The following is a 21,284-nucleotide window of genomic DNA, read 5'->3' as shown; positions in this document are numbered from 1 at the left end:
CCCTTGTTCACAATTCATACTATTCATTTTTTTATGGTCTGTTTGTAGGTCTATGCTGAGTTTTACAGGATTACTCAAACCAACCTCAAAGATACCTTCTCTTTTTCGGATGAATACGCTATCAAGTTTTATGGATCATGTGGTGGGCGATATGGAGAGATAATAAGGACCGCCCTGGACCAACTGGACAATCAAGTAATTATTTAGCATTCAATCATATCACTGATTAAAGGGGGGCATATTAAACTTTATGGAGTTTACCATGGAGTTTCTCTTTTTGTGTGCAATATTGGAATTCATGCAGGTAATTAATCTTTGAAGTTACAAAACAGTTTGTTCCCTAAAAGAAAAGTTTGTAGCACTGTTTTCACCTCTGTAAAGGATGCTACATTTTCATCACTTAGTCTTTAGTAGAACAACCATGACTGAGTCCGGCTGACCAGGGAGTGAAAACAGGTGCTGCAACAATAATTATAAAGCAAATTTCATTTTTAATAATTAAAACATGTTGGGAATTTCTGATCAAAATGACTAACCTGTGAATAACCATAATTAATGCCCTTCAATTGTAAAGTGGTGCCATCTGGTTTAATGTGACAATAGCTGATGACCTATGGCAAGCCTTTTTAAGTTTTATTCTATAGCCCGTACTAGTATCTATTTTCTTGTTACTAGTACTTATATTTTAGATACTAGTATCTTTTCCATTAAGTACTAGTACTTATTTATTAGTTACTAGTACTTCTTTATTAGATACTAGTACTTATTTATTAGATACTAGTACTTATTTGTTAGTTACTAGTACTTATTAAATAGTTGCTAGTACTTATTTATTAGATACTAGTACTTATTAAATAGATACTAGTTCTTATTTATTAGTTACTAGTACTTATTTATTAGTTACTAGTACTTATTTATTAGATACTAGTACTTATTTATTAGATACTAGTACTTATTTATTAGTTACTAGTACTTATTTATTAGTTACTAGTACTTATTTATTAGTTGCTAGTACTTATTTATTAGATACTAGTACTTATTAAATAGACACTAGTTCTTATTTATTAGTAACTAGTACTTATTAATTAGATACTAGTACTTATTTATTAGTTGCTAGTACTTATTTATTAGATACTAGTACTTATTTATTAGTTGCTAGTACTTATTTATTAGATACTAGTACTTATTAAATAGATACTAGTTCTTATTTATTAGTTACTAGTACTTATTTTAATAGTGACTAGTAACTATTCTGTTGTTACTCGTAATGAATTAAAAATTTTCCCATTCATTTCTATGGGATCTCTAATTGAGATATCAACTATTCAGTTTTGACTAGTATGTATTCCAGCTGTGACTAGTGCATATTTTTATCTACTAGTAGTTAATCATTAGGTACTAGTACCTATTACTGAGATGCTACTACCTAATTAATAGATACTAGTACTTATGTATTAGATACTAGTCCTTATTCATTAGGTACTAGTATCTAATTAATAGATACTAGTACTTATTTATTAGATACTAGTACTTATTAAATAGCTTACTAATGTTTATTCATGTAGAGTTGATGCTTAACGGATAATCAATTCACTATTTGCTAATGCTTAATAAATGATTCATTTTTATAAAAGTGTTACCTGAAATGTTTTATAAATAGAAGGTATTTAAATGACTGTGTTACTGACATTACTACCTTCAGTTTCCAAATTAAGTTGCTTTGCCTTTGCTTTTTTTACCTTGCTTTTTGGAGATGTTTGTGATTTTGCAGTAAAAATTGTTTTTCATCCTCTTTTTATGTTTTTTTTTACTGCAGGACACAGAGCCAGATGATATTTGCACAATAGAGATGGAGATGGACATCCTTAGCACTGTTGAAGATGATGTTGCCACTCTTCAGACCAACCTAAATGTAAGGTGCCTGTCTGTGGTTCTGGAAGAGCAAATCGTGCTGAAAAAGATCTTCCGACAGCTGTTGTTCTCCTCTTTGGTTTGATTAATTTCCTCATTATGAACTACCCCAAAGAACTGAAACACATCTTTGAAACTATTCAGAAAGTGTTTATTGGCCTTGATCCTCAGTGCTCAGCAAGAGTCCAGTATTTCAAAAACAAAATGCATTTGTTTGTACACTGAAATTGTGTTACTCTTGGTGTTGTCACGAAACTTAAATTCAGTTTTGATTTTACATTTTCAAATTTTAAAAACATCCATTTCCCACCAATTGATAGATTGGCTGTTGTGTTCAAGAGCTCAACATAAATGACTGTGATTGGCTGAGAAGTTCACCATTTCACTGCTCTTCACTGATGTTCATGGAGTGCAAACACACACACACACACACAAACTGGAGTGTTTCAAAACGTCGCATAGTCGATACATCAGCGTAACACTTGTGTCAGCTTATACACAGACCAGTTGATCAATGTGAAATTCTTAAGTGTCCCTGTATCTGCACTCAGTAAACAGCAGTGAGTTTGGTGAACTGATGATCTTCACGCCCAATCAGTCTTTTCTGTTGAGCATGTGAACACAATGGCAATATAACAGTGTTTAAAACATGGTCAACAACGCTCAAATGTTAGCAGGAAATGGACGTTTTTAAAATTATAGAACTGATGGGTAACAAAATTAAAATATCGTGACAAAACTAATTACTCTTGCACTTTGAAAAAAATGTTGATAGTGCAAGCATTTTAAATATTACTTTTGCTTAACTTATATATATATATATATATATATATATATATATATATATATATATATATATATATATATATATATATATCGAGCACTTAAAAGGCAATATAGGATTTGAGGATTTACCTTTTTGTTGCCTCTTTTTCTTCTCTGGACTGCAGTACATTTCATTTGGACAGAAAGCTGTTTGCAGAATTGTCAATAAATATATTCTTTGATATTGTGTTTTATAGTGTGTTTTGTAATCTCTTAACTTCATACTTAGAGTCATACAGGTATTTGTTTGAGAAGCGCAGATATAAGATTTCCATAAAATTATTAATTAAAAGATAAAGATTAAATCAACTTAAAAAATTAAGGCAACCAGCTGCACAGCTTTGAGTTAACTGAACTTCTGTTAAGTTGTGCCAACTCATTTATTACAGTTTACTCAACCCCTGTTTAATTTTAGGCAAACTCATAATGACAAGTTAAATGAACTTAGGCTTGAAAGTTGTCATGACTTAAACCAGCCATTTCAGTCAACTTAAAAAAATAATTTGGCACAACTTCAACCACTGAAGTTGAGTAAACTCAAAATTTCTTTGCAGCCGGTTGCTTTAGAATTTTAAGTTTACTCAACTTTTTATTTTTTACAGTGCACTATTGGTTGGGTTTGAGAAAGGAGGAGGGTGGGTCAGTCAGTCAGTCAGTCAGTCGACAGTGGTCTCTGGTGGATTTAAACAAGAAGAGCAATCACGAATGGCACTCGCACGAGAATTTTGTGATCTTAAAAAGCATACACAGCAGCCTATGGTGGGTTCGCAAAAACAAAAACTGAAAAAACCTCCTGGGAGGTATTTGACGCTCATATCGTTATGTTTTTAGAATGAGCCTGGATTGTATTTAAATTAGGTGTTAAATGCGAGAGACATGCAAAATAAGCAGTGCGGGATACAGTCAGCTATACAATTACAGATGTCAAAGTGCTCTTGTATTTGTAAAAAATGTAAACCAGTAAAATGTCTGGTTCAGATGTTTTGTGCAACTGACTGACTGATTGACTGGCAAATCGACTGATCCCCCACCCTCCCCCTTCCCTAAACCCAACCAATATTGTTTTAAAAAACACCAATTGCATCTCAAGTCCACCAATGTGTGTCGAGCTACCGGAAAAACTGATAACAGCGGAAAAGCTGTCCATACGGAGGTAGAGATAAAAGAAACAGTGTCATACCGCCCTGTATCGTTAATTTTAAAGACAAAATGTAGTCATGCCTTTCTCTGGTTTTGCAAAATAAGCAGTGCGGGGGTCGCAAGGACTAGGACTGAGAATCATTGAGCTAAGGGATGTGTCAGGCAAGTCCCATTTGAAATAATTATCCATTGCTAGAGAAACGAAAACAAGTAAAAACCAGAAGAGGGAGAAATTATAGAGAAACAGGAAGTGCAATATTTCTTTTCTTTTTAAGGATTCAGAATGCTTACAAAAGAGATTCAGCACAAATCAGATTGTTATATACAACATATAGTATAGAGGTGGCATACCGCCTCGTATCATTCATTTTAAAGAAAAAATACAGCCATACCTTTCTCTAGCTTCATAATTCGCGATCTTCAGAAAAGTTTGTAGGCCTGCGTTATCAGAATGAGCCTATGTTGCAATTGGTGATATTGCTTATAGATAAATGATGATCTTAATGCAGTGCTCAGAAAACTCTGTAGTTCAGCTTAGACTTGTGCCCTTGTCCTTTACACACTGAAATATCTCTAAATTCCTTGAATCTTTTAATTATGTTATTCAATTCACCTTTATTTGTATGGTGCTTTTACAATGTAGATTGTGTCAAAGCAGTTTCATATAAAAAAATGTAATAAAATAAACTGTTATGCACTGTTAAATGTAAAATATCCAAATGTCTTTCTATCTTTTTTGAGGAACATTGTTTTTAAACATTTCAATAATTTTCTCATGTATTTGTTGGCAAACTGTTGATCTTCGGCTTATTTTTGCTCCTAAAGGACTAGACTTTTCTTGGATGCTGCTTTTGTACCAAATCATAATTACAATCCCGTATTCACATCACCTGTTTTAAATCACATCATTATTTATTCTTATCCAAGTGATAACTAGCCCTAAATTGCTCCTGTCCCGACTTTACAAATAAAAAAAATACAAATAAAAAAATCACAGTGTCACAGTTTAAATTAAGAAAATGCTGCATTAAAAAAAAAAAAAAAACTTTTACTGAAAACAGTAATGTTCTGAAATTGTTGAACTATATTAATAAACTGTCCATTTTCCTATCATGGAGGAGCTGGATTATTGGTGATTGGAGAAATCTTTCTGCTAATTTGGTGCTTATTTAATAATAATTATTAGTATTATTGTTTTTGAAATCTGTATGAGTTACGTCAACCATGTTACAGTTTTTCATTAGTTAATTTTTCATATGTAATAATAGCTTAAAAATACAGTGCAGAGCTAGGTATAAACTGATTACACATATAATCTAGAACCTTTGCTTGCTTAGTCCCAGGGCTGTTTATATCGAAGTTGATATTTTGTCGCACCATGTTGGTGTTTTTCTTAACATAATTGTTGGCTGTTGATCGTCAGCCCATTTTTCCATAATTTTTACGAGGAGGGTCATTAGCCCACCGCTCAACACCTGGAGGACCAGGACATACACACATACACTACAGACAATTTAGCTTACCCATTTCACCTATAGTGCATGTCTTTGGACTTGTAGGGGAAACGGAAATCTTGAACATTTAGCTTTGACTATATTAACGATATGGAATGGCCATGTAAACAAATTTATAGTCCACACATCTGAATTAAGAAAAAAAATAAGACTCTCAAATTAACAGTAGAATGACAGCAGTACCATGAATGAAATGAACAGCCATACAATCTCTATTTAAGTATCAATACTCATTATTGATTGTGGAAGTCTGAATAATAAAATCCGACCTGGAAGAAATAATATTGCTGTTTTCTTTTTTAGTATTGCAGAGATTGTTTCTATTTTTTTCAGCTATACATGTTTAATATAAATTATTTAGATTACTAAGTAGCTTTAAAGGAGTTAATATTTCAGTTAATTAACAATTTACATGTTTATTTAATAATTAATCACTTATTTTGTCATTTTTATGTTGCTTGTTTTACATGAGGGTTATAAGAATAAGACTATTTTTAAATATTGCATTTTAATATGACCATTTATGATTTCTGTATATATCTTGTTCTTTTATTTTTGTTTTTGTGAACCTGATTCTGACTGGCCTCCACCCAAACCCACACCTCTCCATCTTCTCCTGGGTGGCACTGCCCTGCTTACTGAGGGAATTTCTCAATGGGAGTTTTTTTCCCTTCTTCTTCTCCCCTTAATCTCTAAACAAGCACTTGGGTCTGTCCCGCTTTTACTCAGACAGTTCTAATGAAGAGAGGACAAAGAGAGGCGAGCAGCCCCTTTTAATTCATCTCACTTCACTGCTCTTTAATGCCTTCAAAACAGCACGTCTCTGGAGATTAAAGACTTTACCAAATCAAAGATATCGATATCAAAAAAATGCTGTTATACTTGGAGAGGTGTATACAGTACGTAATCAAATTAGGTATTTTTAGCACAAAAACATTCTGGTGGACACAGAACAATAGTGGTATTGTTTTCTGTGGTACAGAAACTACAGCTTTGTTATCTTCGCATCTTTCTGCTGTCTTTAGAAAATGCTCAAGCTCTTGTGCTGTATTGTAGTAGAAAAACATTATAAAATACAACTAATCTCTGTATAGCATCTTCAGTATGATGCTGCTGCTATTACATAACCAAAGACACTCATCATGGATTTGCATTGAGCAACTCTGTCTGGAGTATTTTTACAGTTATGATGGCTAAAATAAAACATTCATTTTTTTTTAATCAGTTTGTTTTTGCCAGACACAGACACTGTTTCGCAAGAAAGACTTCACTGTTTTCTAACAATAAAGTTCTACGTCAAAAGTAAAAACTATTCCTCTTTATGGAATAGTTGGAGTACAGAATTCTAAATCATTTTCAAATGCAAGGCAATCGTTGTTTTAATCCAATTTTGAATTTTTTATATTTTAAAAGTGTCCCGTTACATTTCTTTGCTACACTTTTCTCCATGATTTACAAAAGAAAATCTCAATCTGTGTAGCAAGTTGGTTAGGCGTATGTAATGATGTGATGACATATTAAAATACTCTATTTGAGGATCACTATGCAAACCCAAAATTATTTTAACGACTTCAAACATGTAGGTTTTACCCCATTGTTAGTAATAGGTTTTCAAACATTTAAAATATAATACATTATTTTTATTCTTTTATAATTTAATAAGGGGCGGTTCATTCCACTGTGGCGACCGCTGAAGGAAAATGAATGAATGAATTAATATAATAAGGGCAAATCATAATAAATATGATGTTTAATTTTTGCTTAAAAGGATCTGTAAATAATGGGGGAACATTTTTCTACCTTGATTTTGACCTTTTATTTCAATCATTACATTAGTATATAAAAGTGGTACTTGCATTTTCCTTTCCTTGTTTATAGAATCGCTTTTGTAAAAATGTATTGTGATCATTTCATTGCCAACACACACATACTGAAAAAAAAAAAAAAATCTAAACCTGAAGATATTTAGATTCAGTGCAAGTGTGTCTAAACACAATTACAAAATGTTTTTTTTTGTTTTGTTTGTTTTTTAGGATTTTTTATTAATTATTTTATTACTTGAAATAAATTGTTGCTAACTTTGTCAAGCAGTGCCAAAACAGTTGTAAATAAATTAACAAAATGTAGCACAAATCGCAGAAAGCAATAAAATGTAGTGGTTTTATCTGTGTGTAAAGATCATCACCAATGTGACATTGTAAAAAAACAAAACAAGTGAATTAGTGACATGATGACATTTGTTAATTCAGAACAGATCACATACTATATTTCTTTCCTTTGAGGACAAACTGCAAGGTACATAACTTAATATAAATAGTAAAAAAAGAGGATATAACAAAATGACTGAATTACAGAAAAAAATATACAATAGAAAGTAAAATAAAAAGGAGACAGGACTTATTTTAAAACTAGACAATACTGAATCTTGGCAATCAGATACCAAGGCAATCCCTCCAGCAAACTACTATTAACAGTCTAAAATGAAAAATCTTTTTAAATTAGTGCATGTTCACAAACTGGCACATAATATGGGCATCTGTGTAAAGACACAAATGATTTTTCACAGAACAGAAGGCGTTTTGACACTTAATACATCAGAATTCACTCATTTGGTGGATTTTTAACACTTTACAAAAAAATAAGTAACCAGTAGAACCAAAGATGGGTGTTCACCGTGTTACCACAGAATAACCATTTTTTAGACAACCAAAGAGCAATTTTGTTGAATATTTTTTAAATACATTTTCATTGTGTGAAGAACATTAGGTAACACTTTAGTTTAGGTCACACTTCACAGTTTTAAAAAACCATTTACTAACACTATAGCCTAATAAACTAATCAGCAGTTCATTAAAATTAAGGTAGAAGTTGAGTTTAGGTTTTGGACTAGATGCAGAATAAGATCATATACTTTATAACTGCTTATGAACAGGTAGTGTCTAATAATAGGCAGTTAACAAGCCAGTTAATAGCATGAATTGTGGCCTAAACTTAAATGTTACCGAACATTATAATAATGTAGCGAACTTTTCTTCACTGTAAATTATGATATGAAAACGTTCCACTGGTGTTAAAAGTTCTTCAAGAAACTATCAATGCCAATAAAGAACCCTATTTTTAGGAGTCAATGTGTGAATGTCGAACTTTAATGTTTTTATTGCCTGTTGCACCCACAAACAGTGTTGAAATATTATTTTATCAACCTATACGCGTAATGGCGGGTATTCACGAGCATGACAGATTTATAACTCCGTTCCGTCTCGAGGGTAGATGAGGCTGTTGACACTGAAGCTGTTATAGAAGTGTCCGTTGAACTGCGTGCTCTGGCCGCCGGTAAAAGAGTTATAGTACATTCCCCGGTTGACGTGCACGCTGTCCTGGAGCTCGGGCGCTCCACCTGCTTCAGGCCCCGTGCTGGCATGATACGGGCTCAAAGCGCTGATATTTCGGCTGGAAAGTTCGTTAACCAGTCCTAGAGAGCCATGTCTGCTGGTTGGAGTTGAGGATGAACCCAAGGCAGACATACTATTAAAGAAGTTGTTGAAGCATGGCGCGCTCGCGAGGCCTGCGGGAGACGCGCCTTTGTGGCTGTCAGTGGCAGCGTCCGCGTCAGGAGATGCGGGTCCGGTGAGGTGAGGGCTGTCGGTGGGTTTGATACCGGCGAGCTGTCGATCATCCTCTGGTTTTGTGTTACTAGAAACACCTGTGCTGGAGTCAGATCTGCGCTTCCTTTTTCTACGAAAGTTTCCATTGTCGAACATCTTTTCACAGTTGGGGTCTAGGGTCCAGTAGTTTCCTTTCCCTTCAAATCAAACGGATAGTTAGTATCGTAGCATAGATGTAACATTTGATGTTGTTTTCAGTGAATTTAAATGGTTTTAAAAGCATTTTTAAAATTATTTTGTACCTTATGTGGGTCAATGACAAAAAATATAAAAAATATGGCCAAAGCTAAGGAGAAATCATGTGCTAGCATAATTGCTATGAAATGTTGTGAAACTTAATAAGCTACTAATGTTGGCTTTGTTTTTGCTTTTTGTTATTACTACTACTACTATCATTATTATTATTATTATTATTATTATTATTATTATTATTATTATTATTATTATTATATTTTAATTATAGGGCTGTTAATTTATATTTTATAATTTGAATAAAACAGTCAAATGGCACAACAACAACAACAATTAATAAATACTTGTGTGTACATTTTAATTATTTGTTTCCCAAAAAAAGTTGGAAACAAGTTCAGTTTTCCCTAAAATTTATAGGCACATTTTAACAACGATATCAAGACGTGTTCTACTGCAAACGTGCTTTGAATTATACAGTAAATAACAAAAGAGTTTAGGGTTATTAAAACATAATCACCTAAATTTGTCATATTACAACAAAATGGACAATTGAATCAGAGCAAAAACATTTACAAAATGGTATACAATCATTTTTTAAATACTGTAATTTAATTTTAACTTTAAAAAGTTAGCCTAATAGTTGGTAGTTCACTACTGTGTCATGATCTTTTCACCCTCGAACAATCTATCAAGGTTCCAAATTAACATTCTTTTTAATATTTGTATTATTATTTATTATATTGTGTATTATTATATTATATATTATTAACATTCCAAATGAACATTTTATTTGAATTCATATTTATATTTTCTTGCAGTTTGGCTTGTTATTAAGAATGACTGAACATGTGAATATATGACTTTTTATCCAGAAATTAACAGACAATTATCAAACAATTTGTTCTCAAAAATGTTTTGTATTGCGATTTTGTAAAACATAGTTTAAGAGTTGTCCTTAACATGCAATCTAGCAATTTTATTAGCTTTTGGCAGGTTAATAGCTCTTTCTTTCTTTCTTTCTTTCTTTCTTTCTTTCTTTCTTTCTTTCTTTCTTTCTATTTTGTTTTATTTTATTATTATTATTTATTTTTTATTTTTTTGCAAGACAATGATTTTTTTATGATTCGTAAAGTTTCTTCATGGAACCATCAGTCTCGAACGCAAAGGCGCAGCAGCATCACTCACCTGGATCGTCTTCGTCACGCGGCACTTTTTTAAAGCAGTCATTCAGAGAAAGGTTGTGTCTGATGGAGTTCTGCCACCCCGCTTTACTCTTCTTATAAAACGGAAAATTATCCGCCACATACTGATAAATCTGGCTCAGAGTTAACTTCTTCTCGTGCGCGTTCTGTATCGCCATGGCTATGAGAGCCGAGTAGGAGTATGGCGGGCGCACGAGCTTTAAAAGTTCCTCTTGACTCGCGATGGAGAGCCAGCCTAAATCCGGCCCTGCGAACCCGGAGGAGTTGCTCAGGTATTGCCTCTGAGAGCCGTACGCCGGCGGGATGAATGATGGGCTGTTGTTTCCGTGTATGTAGGACGAAGAGGAGTTGACACCGGGTCCATTGAGCCACAGGTAAGGGTTTGGGGTCGCGTAGTCCCCCAGGCCGTATCCGGCTGGCCTCTGCGCCGCAGGTAGACTCTGTTGGTGGTAAACACTGAAGTTGTCACAATACACGGCCATATCCGAGGTCTCGTGCGCGCTTTTTGGCAATTGCTGGAGATGGTTGACAGCAGCGTTATTATTAGAATGGATCTGCGCGTCGATGGTGTTCATATCTCCAGTGCCAAGAAGGCAAATGTCTGGAGCTCACGCTCTCACTGTAACGCACAACACTGTCTCTGACTGCTCGGGTTAAAAGCAACAAGTGTCTGCTTTTGTTTGACAAGTTTGGCCATTTATACACCCAAGTGCGGCAAATACGGTGTCTAATCTTGTCTCTTTCAGCCAATAGATGACCGTCTCCTCCAAGTAGGTGTGGCTTTAGACTGGATTTCACGGAGATGATTTAAGTCATTCATAAACACTGATAGAAAGACTGCAAGGCTGGTTACATGGGAGAAAACTCATGTTGAGATATTTCGCAAAAATCAGTATTAAAATGCAACAGGTATTTGGCAAATTAATTTCCCAAGTTTGCTTTATATTGTTGACAGAAATATTTCCCTATATGCGTAAAAAATAAAGCAAACAAACATAACACCACAAAAAGCGTTAACAAAATATTCTACATGTAAAATGCTGTATTTGCTAGCATTGCACAAAAATGTAAGATAATTGTAAAGAATTTAATTAGCCTATAGTCTGAAATAGATATAAATAGATCTAAAATAGATTTTAGTTATTTATTTATTTTAATTTGTTAAAAAAAAATTTATTGAAGAATTAGGCTATATATAATTCGGGATTTCATGATGTTTTGTTATAATCTACTGATATGATCTTACACTATAAAAAGCGATTGTTAAAACAAAGGGCAAACCTGTTGCCTTAAAAGTGACAAGTTGATTTTACTTTAAAAAGTGAGTAGACCCATTGTAACCTGGAACTGTTACGTTAATTTAATGTAGGCTAATTTTATAACTATGCATCGTTCATTTACTTACTAGTTTTAATGCAACGGGTTTGCTCACTTTTTAAAGTAAAGTCAGCTAATCATTTTAAAAGCAACAGGTTTACTCACCTATTTCAAGTCAACTGTTTTTGTTTTTTTTTTTACATTGCATGGGCTACCGTACCAGCTGTTTTTCAGTAAAAACAGTTATCAGTTTTTAGAGCGACAAAATGTGAATATTGATAACTCAATATAGAGAATAAAGATAAATCTTTTCCCCCTTATTCCACAAGTAGCTTAAAAATAAAAAATATACAAAACATTTTGACGAAATTTTACTTCTGTTGTCCATCATTATAATGTTTATAAATCTAATCATGAACGATTTTCTGCTTTCTTAACCAATTGATGATAAACCAATCTTTCTTTCTTTCTTTCTTTCTTTCTTTCTTTCTTTCTTTCTTTCTTTCTTTCTTACTTTCTTTCTTTCTTTCTTTCTTTCTTTCCAAAAAATAAAAATTACAGGCATATAGTGCATTTGTAAATTACGATAACAGGAAGATAAGGCGTCCAAACAGAAGTTCCAAAAATAATTGAATAGCCTATCAAGTTGACGTTAATCAAAACTTAAACTGAGAGAACAAATGTAATTTATTAGCAATTAAATATCTAAAATAAAGAAGCTAACAAAACTTGGTCTATATATGTTAACAGGCTATTATCTAGACATATATTTAGATTTTAACATAATGTTCTCAGCAGGTCAGAGGGTCTTCAGTTTTTTTTTCCATCCATCGCAGGAGACTGCTTTGTTGCCTGCATTACTGCGCCACCTGGTGTTCAAAGCAGATAAGTGAACTGGTACTGGATGTTTCTTGAAAAAGTTAAAATACTCGCATCGTTTACTAAAAAAAAATTTAATTCTGACATCATTTATCAAAGCTCCCACCATGGAACACTACGTCACCTTAGAATTAGGTTCTATCTGACATTTTTGTCAAAATTTATTTATTGACATTCTTATTAAATGACAAATTATTTACGTCATGGGACTTTTTTTATATAAGTTGAATTAAAAAAATCAAATGTAACACATAAGCTGTTTGCTATGGAATGCAAAAACTTTAAAGCTCAATATCTCAAAATCATTTAGAATGCAGATAGAACCTTATAATTCCAAGATGACGACTAATTTCAGAAATTAAAATGATAATACATAAATAAATTTAAAAAAAATTCAGTAAACCTTTTTGAGCTTAAATTTAATTATTAACAACAGCATATAAATGCATTTATATAAATTTATTCACTGATGTAATATGTACAAAATAAAAAGTTTATTGTAACTTAATTTATTCATCATTTGGTAAAAACAAATAATAATAATAAAAAAAATAATAATGATGATGATGATGATGATGATGATAATAATCATATAAATACATCATTTAAAAAATATATAATTTCAGTCACGTATTTCAAGAACTTGATATATCTCTCTCTACAGATGATCAAAGCTATATGGTTACCCTTTTCCAACATTCTTCAATATCCTCATTTGTGTTCAACAGAATAAAGTGTTATAGAAGTATTACAGTAAAATCATAACTCAGAATCATGTAAGCCATCTCCTTAAATAATAATTTAATTTTTATCAATTTCAACCCTTTCATGGATGAATTATGGAAAACATTATTTAGAAAAAAAAGTACTTTAATATGATGGTGAAATTGAAATGCATTTTCAGTTTTGCAAAATGAATTTGTATTTAAAAATGATCAAACTCTCCACATGGGTTGGACACCATGCAAAGAAATAAAACAGGACATAATTTCTGTACAGCATGCAAGACATTTTTTATTTTGCATGAAAACCCTAAATAGTTATTTATGTTGATATATTTGTTACATTTCTGTTTTAATGTAATATAAAACATTTCATGACAAATTTAAAAATACCAAACTGAATAGATGCAATAGCAGTAAACAGAAATCAAACTTGAAATGCAATCTCTCCACCATTTAATGAAGTGCAGATGTGTAGACAGTTGGTTTTGGTGTTAGCCATCTTGGATTGATGATGTCATCAAGTATTATATTGTTATATTTAGCCAGATTTTTGCCACAATTTCATTTTTAAATTCAAAATGAAAAACTGCAAATTAAAGTTCTAAACCAAATGGTTATATAATATAATATTATAATATATATATATATATATATATATATATATATATATATATATATATATATATATATATATATATATATATATATATATAATTATATATTTCTCAGAGATGGGTTGCAGCTGGAAGGGCATCCACTGTGTAAAAATGTGCTGGATAAGTTGGCGGTTCATTCCGCTGTGGCGACCCTGGATAAATAAAGGGACTAAGCCGAGAAGAAAATGAATATATATATATATATATATATATATATATATATATATATATATGTATGTATATATATATATATATATATATATATATATATATATATATATATATATATATATATATATGTATAAATTTGTTATATAATTTTTATGAATTTATTTATTTAATTGATTGATTCATCATTCAAGGTTGAGTTATCAAGATTGAGTTATATTTTCCAAATGGTGCTCGCTGCAGAGCCATTTGAGCAGAGCTGAGCTCCAGCGAGGGGGAGCATTAGCTCTCGCTCCTCCTCCTGTAAGCTGTTTTAATGCGTACACCAACCCCACCCCTAACCCTACCCCCAGTGACATCACCCGTAGAAGAAGTGCAAAAAAGTTGGAGCTCAAGCTCAAGCTTCCCCTCGCTGGAGCTCAGCTCGCCCAAATGGCTCTGCAGCTCATATTTTCAGTAGTTGCTCGTCCCAGTAAAAATGTTCACCACTAGATGGCACTAGATCCATTCAGAAACACTGCAAATGTTTCCGCTTCCATATGTGAGGAAATATTTCCATACTAAGATTTACAGATTCTGTCAATTTATGTTAGTATGTCAATAAATATTATTTATTGATTTATTCAACCATGTATTTCTAAGAACAAAGATTTTGTAGTCTATTTTGGAAAAATGACCCACTATAATAGTGGACTATTGATTGATTGATCGATCTACTGATTGATCGTTTTCTTCATTTGATTTGCTTTCATAAGACTGAAATTTTTGCTATACCTCAAGTATACCAATGAGTCTAATAGGTAGTTTTTAATTATCAGTAACTAACTCCATTCTTATGTGTCACAGTTTTTAATCATTTAGGATAATTAGTTTGAATTTATTTTTTACGCCCAAATAATTCCCACGTGCTAATTAATAAAGTAAAGATTTTTTTCAATTCATTTTAAAACATCTAATTATTAATAATACCACTAACCTTTGTCTTTTCCATGACAACAGTACAACTTAAAGGCTTAAATAGGAAAATTATGTTAACCCTATCCCTAAACACAACCCTCACAGCAAATTGTGCAGTTTTACTTTCTGGGAAAAAAAAAAGAAAAAAACAAACAAACAAACAAAACAAACAAACCCACACTCTGTCACAGACAGGCCAGGTTCTCCTCAATCATCACAGTCACCTCAATCTCACATGTCACCGTCACCTGAGTTTTGATTAGCCCCACACCTGGGGTCCGTTCTTCGTACGTGGATTACTCAGTTAGCTGGATTTGGATATTGACGATTTGACACGATCCAGGATCGTTTCGTTCTTCAAAGCTGATCCGAGAGTTGTTGTCATGGCAACAGTTCTGCTAGGTCAAACCTGGGGTCCGTTCTTTGTACGTGGATTACTCAGTTAGCTGGATTTGGATATTGACGATTTGACACGATCCAGGATCGTTTCGTTCTTCAAAGCTGATCCGAGAGTTGTTGTCATAGCAACAGTTCTGCTAGGTCAAACCTGATCGGGAGCAGGTTCAATTCATATAAACAGGATTATATCAGGTCAGTTCAAGCAAAGATAATACAGAAAGTGTTCCGAATTCTGATATTTTCTTACAGTAGTAGTTATATACACTTGGGAAAAGAGTAAATATTTTTTAAACTATATATATATATATATATATATATATATATATATATATATATATATATATATATATATATATATATATATATATATATTATTATATTATTATATAATATATATATATATATATATATATATATATATATATATATATATATAAAGTTATAGTTATTAATAAAATAAATAAAGTTATACATATTAATAAAACGTATGCAATCTGCACCCTCGAAATGAAAGTACAAAGACTGCCACCTGGTGCTGCACAGAGAAAACTTATTGATATGAACTTTTTAGATCGCTTAGTACAAATTGTGTATAATAAACATGCACAATATGTGACTTTTTTTAAAGCAATAATACATTTATGCAGTTATGAACATGTTTTGATAGTTAATATGCTGGTGATTTGATGCTTCACAATAGTTGCAGACGCCTTTATTAATATATCAAAATGCTTTTGTAAACAACCAGTTATTCTTTACACCGATTAAAAAAAACGGCTACTATAATAAAGAAAATCTTTTCTAAATGTCAGGCCCGGATTAAGAACTCAGGGGCCCCTGGGCACATTATCTTGTAAGGCCCCCTACCTGGCCGCACCCCTATAGTTGAATTTAAAAAGTAAGAATAATGTAATAATTTTTAAATAAAATGAATCTATAATTTGTTGCCCACATATTTAAATAAATAATATATAGTACATATGTATTTATAGTCTGCAAAGATTTAAATTATTTTTCAAAGCATTAAATAAAAATACTAATAAAACTACATATATATATATATATATATATATATATATATATATATATATATATATATATATATATATATATATATTATTTTTTAATATATTTTAATATATATATATATATTTTTTTAAGGGTATTTTAGTGTATTGCTTTTACAAACTTATAAAGCATATTATTGCCATGGCATATAACGCACAATGCTTCTCCAATCCAGTTCTATGAATCTGAGTTCTATGAATCTGAGTCTTTCATAATACAAACACTGGTTTACTGTCTCTCTCCTCCTCTCCCTGTATTTTCTCTACTCTTCTCGTCATGAAGACTTGATTATAAACCTAAAAGTATCCGAAATCACAGACACTATACCTCTTCTCTCCCCTCTCTCTCCTCTTCTGGGCCTTTCTCTCTCTCTCTCTCTCTCTCTCCCTTTCTGTCTGTCTCTCACACGATGAATCCAGTCCGCGCTGCGCTGCCGTTAGCCTCCTCCGCCTGGTTAATGCTAGCTACTCATCATTTAAAGTTAACGTCTTCTTCTGTACCCTCATTCTCCTGATCACGGGTCTGTTTAAAGAAGGTGTGTATGGAAAATGCCTCAATAAAGATGCCTCCTCTCCTCTTTCTCTCGCGTTTGCTAAATCCACTTGTCCACTCATTTGTGATCTATTACAGATATAACGTTGCACTACAATCCGCTCAGTTTAGTGCGGGTTATTACAAAACTAACGTTTCCGCACTTGACCAATAACAGCATTCTGTTTAGTTAAAGAAAGAAAGGCAATTTAAATATAATAATAATATTAATATGTGATCGCGATTTTTTTGCTCAGAGGAAATACAGTTGTCTGAGCAATATAGTTTTTGAAGAGAGGGAGGCGCGGCAGGCGCCTATAATAAGGCTAAACATTATTAAATACCCACGAGACACTTGTGACTTTATATCACATTTGCATTATTTTAAAAAAATGTTTCTTTCCTGTTAAAAATAAATATATTTCCAATCTGTTATGTAATGGGGGGAAAAAAGTTGCACGAGTTCAACTGATGGTGGATTCGAACCGATGTTATGTTTAATCGCGTCAAAAGATGATGCCGTGTGCCTTACAAGGTGCGCCACTGCAACTGTGTTATTTTACCGGTCCTTACTCATCTTGTCTCTATCAAACAGGCATCGATGGGCGTAAACCCTGAATAGCTTAGTCCAACTAGATGCGCTATTTGCAATTAGCCTAAAAAGACACTCCGAAATTGTCTTTTTTTCTCCCCCCTCGCAGGGGCCCCTAGTGCGCACGGGCCCCTGGGCCTGTGCCCATAAGGCCCATTGGTTAATCCGGCCCTGCTAAATGTAGAACTAAATACATTGATATGCATTGAAATACATGATGAGTACACTTGACACATGAAAGTGTAAAGCCTGCAGCTCACAACAAATGTGAAAAGTTATTGCGTGTCATATTTAACAAACGGTTTACTGCTAATTTGATGTAATTTTGCTCACATGGATAATTGAATATTAATCAGATGATGTCATTACGCTGCTGTGCCGTCAGCCAATCGTTGCATTGCTGATCATGATTTCGAGGTTCGATAGATCTGTCCTTCAATACACACGCAGCGATCTCAGATCAGTTTATCCTGACATTCTAATCTGATTCGCGAACTTGTTTGAAGAACCAAATTAGCGAGAGATCAGTTATCAAGATTAAAAGATCCAGGATCTGCTAAATCATCTTAGATCATTTAAGCGAGGTACGAAGAACGGACCCCTGATCGGGAGCAGGTTTAATTCATATAAACAGGATTAGATCGGCTTAGTTCAAGCAAAGATAATACAGAAAGTATTTACCGAATTCTGATATTTTCTTACAGTAGTAGTTATATACACTTGGGAAAATAATACATAATTTTTAAATATATATATAAAGTTATAGTCATTAATAAAATAAATAAAGTTATACATATTAATAAAACTTATGCAATCTGCACCCTCGAAATGAAAGTACAAAGACTGCCATCTGGTGCAAAGAGAAAACTTATTGATATGAACTTTTTAGATCGCTTTAGAACAAATTGTGTATAATAGAAATGCACAATATGTGATTTTTTTAAGCAATAATACATTTATGCAGTCATAAACATGTTTTGATAGTTAATATGCCAGTGATTTGATGCTTCACAAAAGTTGCAGACACCTTTACCAATATCAAAATGCTTTTGTAAACAACCAGTTATTCTTTATACACCGATTAAAAAATGGCTACATTAATAAAGAAAATCTTTTCTAAATGTAGAACTAAATGCATTGATTTGCATTGAAATACATGATGAATACTCTTGTCTTGACAAATGAAAGTGTGAAGCCTGCAGCTCACAACAAATGTGGAAGGTTATTGCGTGTCATATTTAACAAACCATTTACTGCTAATTTGATGTAATTTTGCTCACATGGATAATTGAATATTAATCAGATGATGTCATTACGCTGCTATGCCGTCAGCCAATCGTTGCATTGCTGATCATGATTTCGAGGATCGATAGATCTGTCCTTCATAACACACGCAGCGATCTCAGATCAGTTTATCCAGACATTCTAATCTGATTCGTGAACTTGTTTGAAGAACCAAATTAGCGAGAGATCAGTTATCAAGATTAAAAGATCCAGGATCTGCCAAATCATCTTAGATCATTTAAGCGAGGTACGAAGAACGGACCCCTGTACGTCATTTCCTCAACCCCACATACTTCATCACCAAGCTCCCTTCAGTGTCCGACCTTGTTGCATAATGAAGGACTGCACTCTCCACACAGTCAGTGCTATCATTACGATTGAAAGTTCTCACCTCTTGTGTTTTCCTGTGATCTCCAATGTCTGCGTGGTCTATCCTGGTTCCCTGTTTGCTTGTCGTCGATCCCCCTGTATCTGGTTACCTGTATTCCTGTTCCTCCGTATGCATCCTCTAGTCCTTCCAGTTATTTCAGATCCAGCCACATCCATCCTGTTATTTATCAGAGGCGTAGTGCATATATTGTATTTTTCATTCATTCATTTTCTTTTCGGCTTAGTCCCTTTATTAATCCGGGGTCGCCACAACGGAATGAGCCGCCATCTTCTCCAGCAAGTTTTACACAGCGGATGCCTTTCCAGCTGCAACCCATTTCTGGGAAATATTGTATTATAATATATTAATGATAATAATAATTCATTTTATTTGTAAATGGCGTCTTTCTGGACACCCAAGGTCGCCTTACAACAAGCATCAATAGCCATACCAGAACAAAAAAAAATAAATTATAAAATGGTAAACTAAATTTTAAATACATGTAAGAAGTTACAGCTACAAAAGACACATAGTGAGTATAAAACAACATAAAAAAGATAATCAAAAGAAAGCCTGCTTAAAAAGATGGGTCTTGAGATGAAATTGAAAATGAAATTTAAAAGTGTGAAGACTATCACTGCTCCTTACATCCAGGGATAGTAAGTTTCATAGCCTACGAGCCATGGAGTTATAAGATCTGGCTCCCATTGTGCTTAATAGATAGCGCGGTGGCACCAGGGAGAAAGAGTTGGCAGATCTAAGAGTGCAGGAAGGAGTATAGAAATGCAGAAGTTTGGTGACATAATTAGGAGCAAGATTATAAAGTACCTTGAAAGTGAAAAGTAATACTTTAAAACAGGGGTTCTCAACTGGTTTGGCCATGGGACTCACATTTTTACATGGTCATCAAGCCTTGACCCAAATTTTTAGGAACTATAATACAATTTTAGGAATTATAATTAATTTGTATTTATTTGTCAACATACACAAGTAGTGACAGATAAATCATAGGAAAATCACCAAGATTTACAAATAAACAATATTTTATTGCTGTCATTTAACAAAATATATCAAATTATAGAAATATTACAAAGTAAAAACGACTAATACTGTAAAAGTGGTTAGGGTAAGGAAAGGTTCAGTTACCATGAACTAAACTGTTAATAAACCATGTTGTCTGGTTTCTAAATGTCGTTTTAATTTAGTGCACCTCACTGCTTATGACACACTGAGGCTTTAAGTCTTTTTTGCCGTCAATTTATGTAAATCCGTACTTTACATATTCAGGGTCGTACTTGCGGTTTGACATATTTGTTGCTATAATTAAATGAAATTTTACATGTCAAACGGTAGGGTTGTCGTGCTTGCATTTCAAATTAAAAGTCAAAATAAGTTTAAATTCCACTTTTGTTGTATTTCTGACCACACACTCTGCGACCCACTGAAAATGTTCCTGGGTCTCAACCCACCAGTTGAGAAACACTGCTTTAAAATCAACATGAAATTATGCTGGAAGCTAATGAAGCTGATAAAGAAGTGGTGTGACATGCTATATAAGTTTTTTTTAGTATATAGCATAAGGCCCTATCCCTAAACCCAACCCTCACATGAAATCTGTGACATTTTTTTCATATGACATTAATATTTTGAGATATTTTGAATTACAAGGCATGTAAGTCCTTATAAACTACCTCAGTGTACCTATGTTGTGATGAGTCAGAAGGCATTGAATCCATTTGCAAGCTTTATTAAAAGCACACATATAACAATAACAAAGGGACAATCCAAGGTACAGAACGAGGGACAGGCAATAGTCAAAGGCAGGCAGATATCTTACTGGTCAGAATAACAGGCTGGAGATCAGGGGCAGGCAGATGTCTTTCTTGGTC

At 33.1% G+C, this 21,284-nt stretch overlaps 2 protein-coding genes and 2 long non-coding RNA genes across 5 annotated transcripts in view; 3 read left to right on the top strand and 1 right to left on the bottom strand.

Moving 5' to 3' along the window:
- LOC147834145 (uncharacterized) overlaps positions 1 to 21,284 on the top strand; it is a 762,525-nt gene that overhangs the window by 276,432 nt on the left and 464,809 nt on the right. The window lies entirely within an intron of this gene.
- Positions 1 to 21,284, top strand: part of pimr47 (Pim proto-oncogene, serine/threonine kinase, related 47) — a 149,615-nt gene that overhangs the window by 73,533 nt on the left and 54,798 nt on the right. The gene's annotated exons all lie outside the window — the stretch shown is intronic.
- Positions 3,339 to 4,839, top strand: LOC147834146 (uncharacterized). The gene is made up of 3 exons (XR_015505829.1): positions 3,339 to 3,626; positions 3,985 to 4,126; positions 4,191 to 4,839. It is a non-coding gene; the product is annotated as an uncharacterized LOC147834146 (long non-coding RNA).
- foxi2 (forkhead box I2) lies at positions 8,521 to 11,102 on the bottom strand. The gene is made up of 2 exons (NM_198916.2): positions 10,433 to 11,102; positions 8,521 to 9,192 (listed from the first exon to the last, which is right to left on the bottom strand). Exons 1-2 carry the CDS (start codon positions 11,022 to 11,024, stop codon positions 8,633 to 8,635), a joined length of 1,152 nt encoding a protein of 383 aa, NP_944598.2. The 5' UTR covers positions 11,025 to 11,102; the 3' UTR covers positions 8,521 to 8,632.

This window comes from Danio rerio, chromosome 13 (genome assembly GCF_052040795.2).
Source record: "Danio rerio strain M-AB ecotype USA chromosome 13, GRCz13ab, whole genome shotgun sequence".
NCBI lineage: Eukaryota > Metazoa > Chordata > Actinopteri > Cypriniformes > Danionidae > Danio > Danio rerio.
This window is presented reverse-complemented; position numbering and strand designations above follow the sequence as displayed.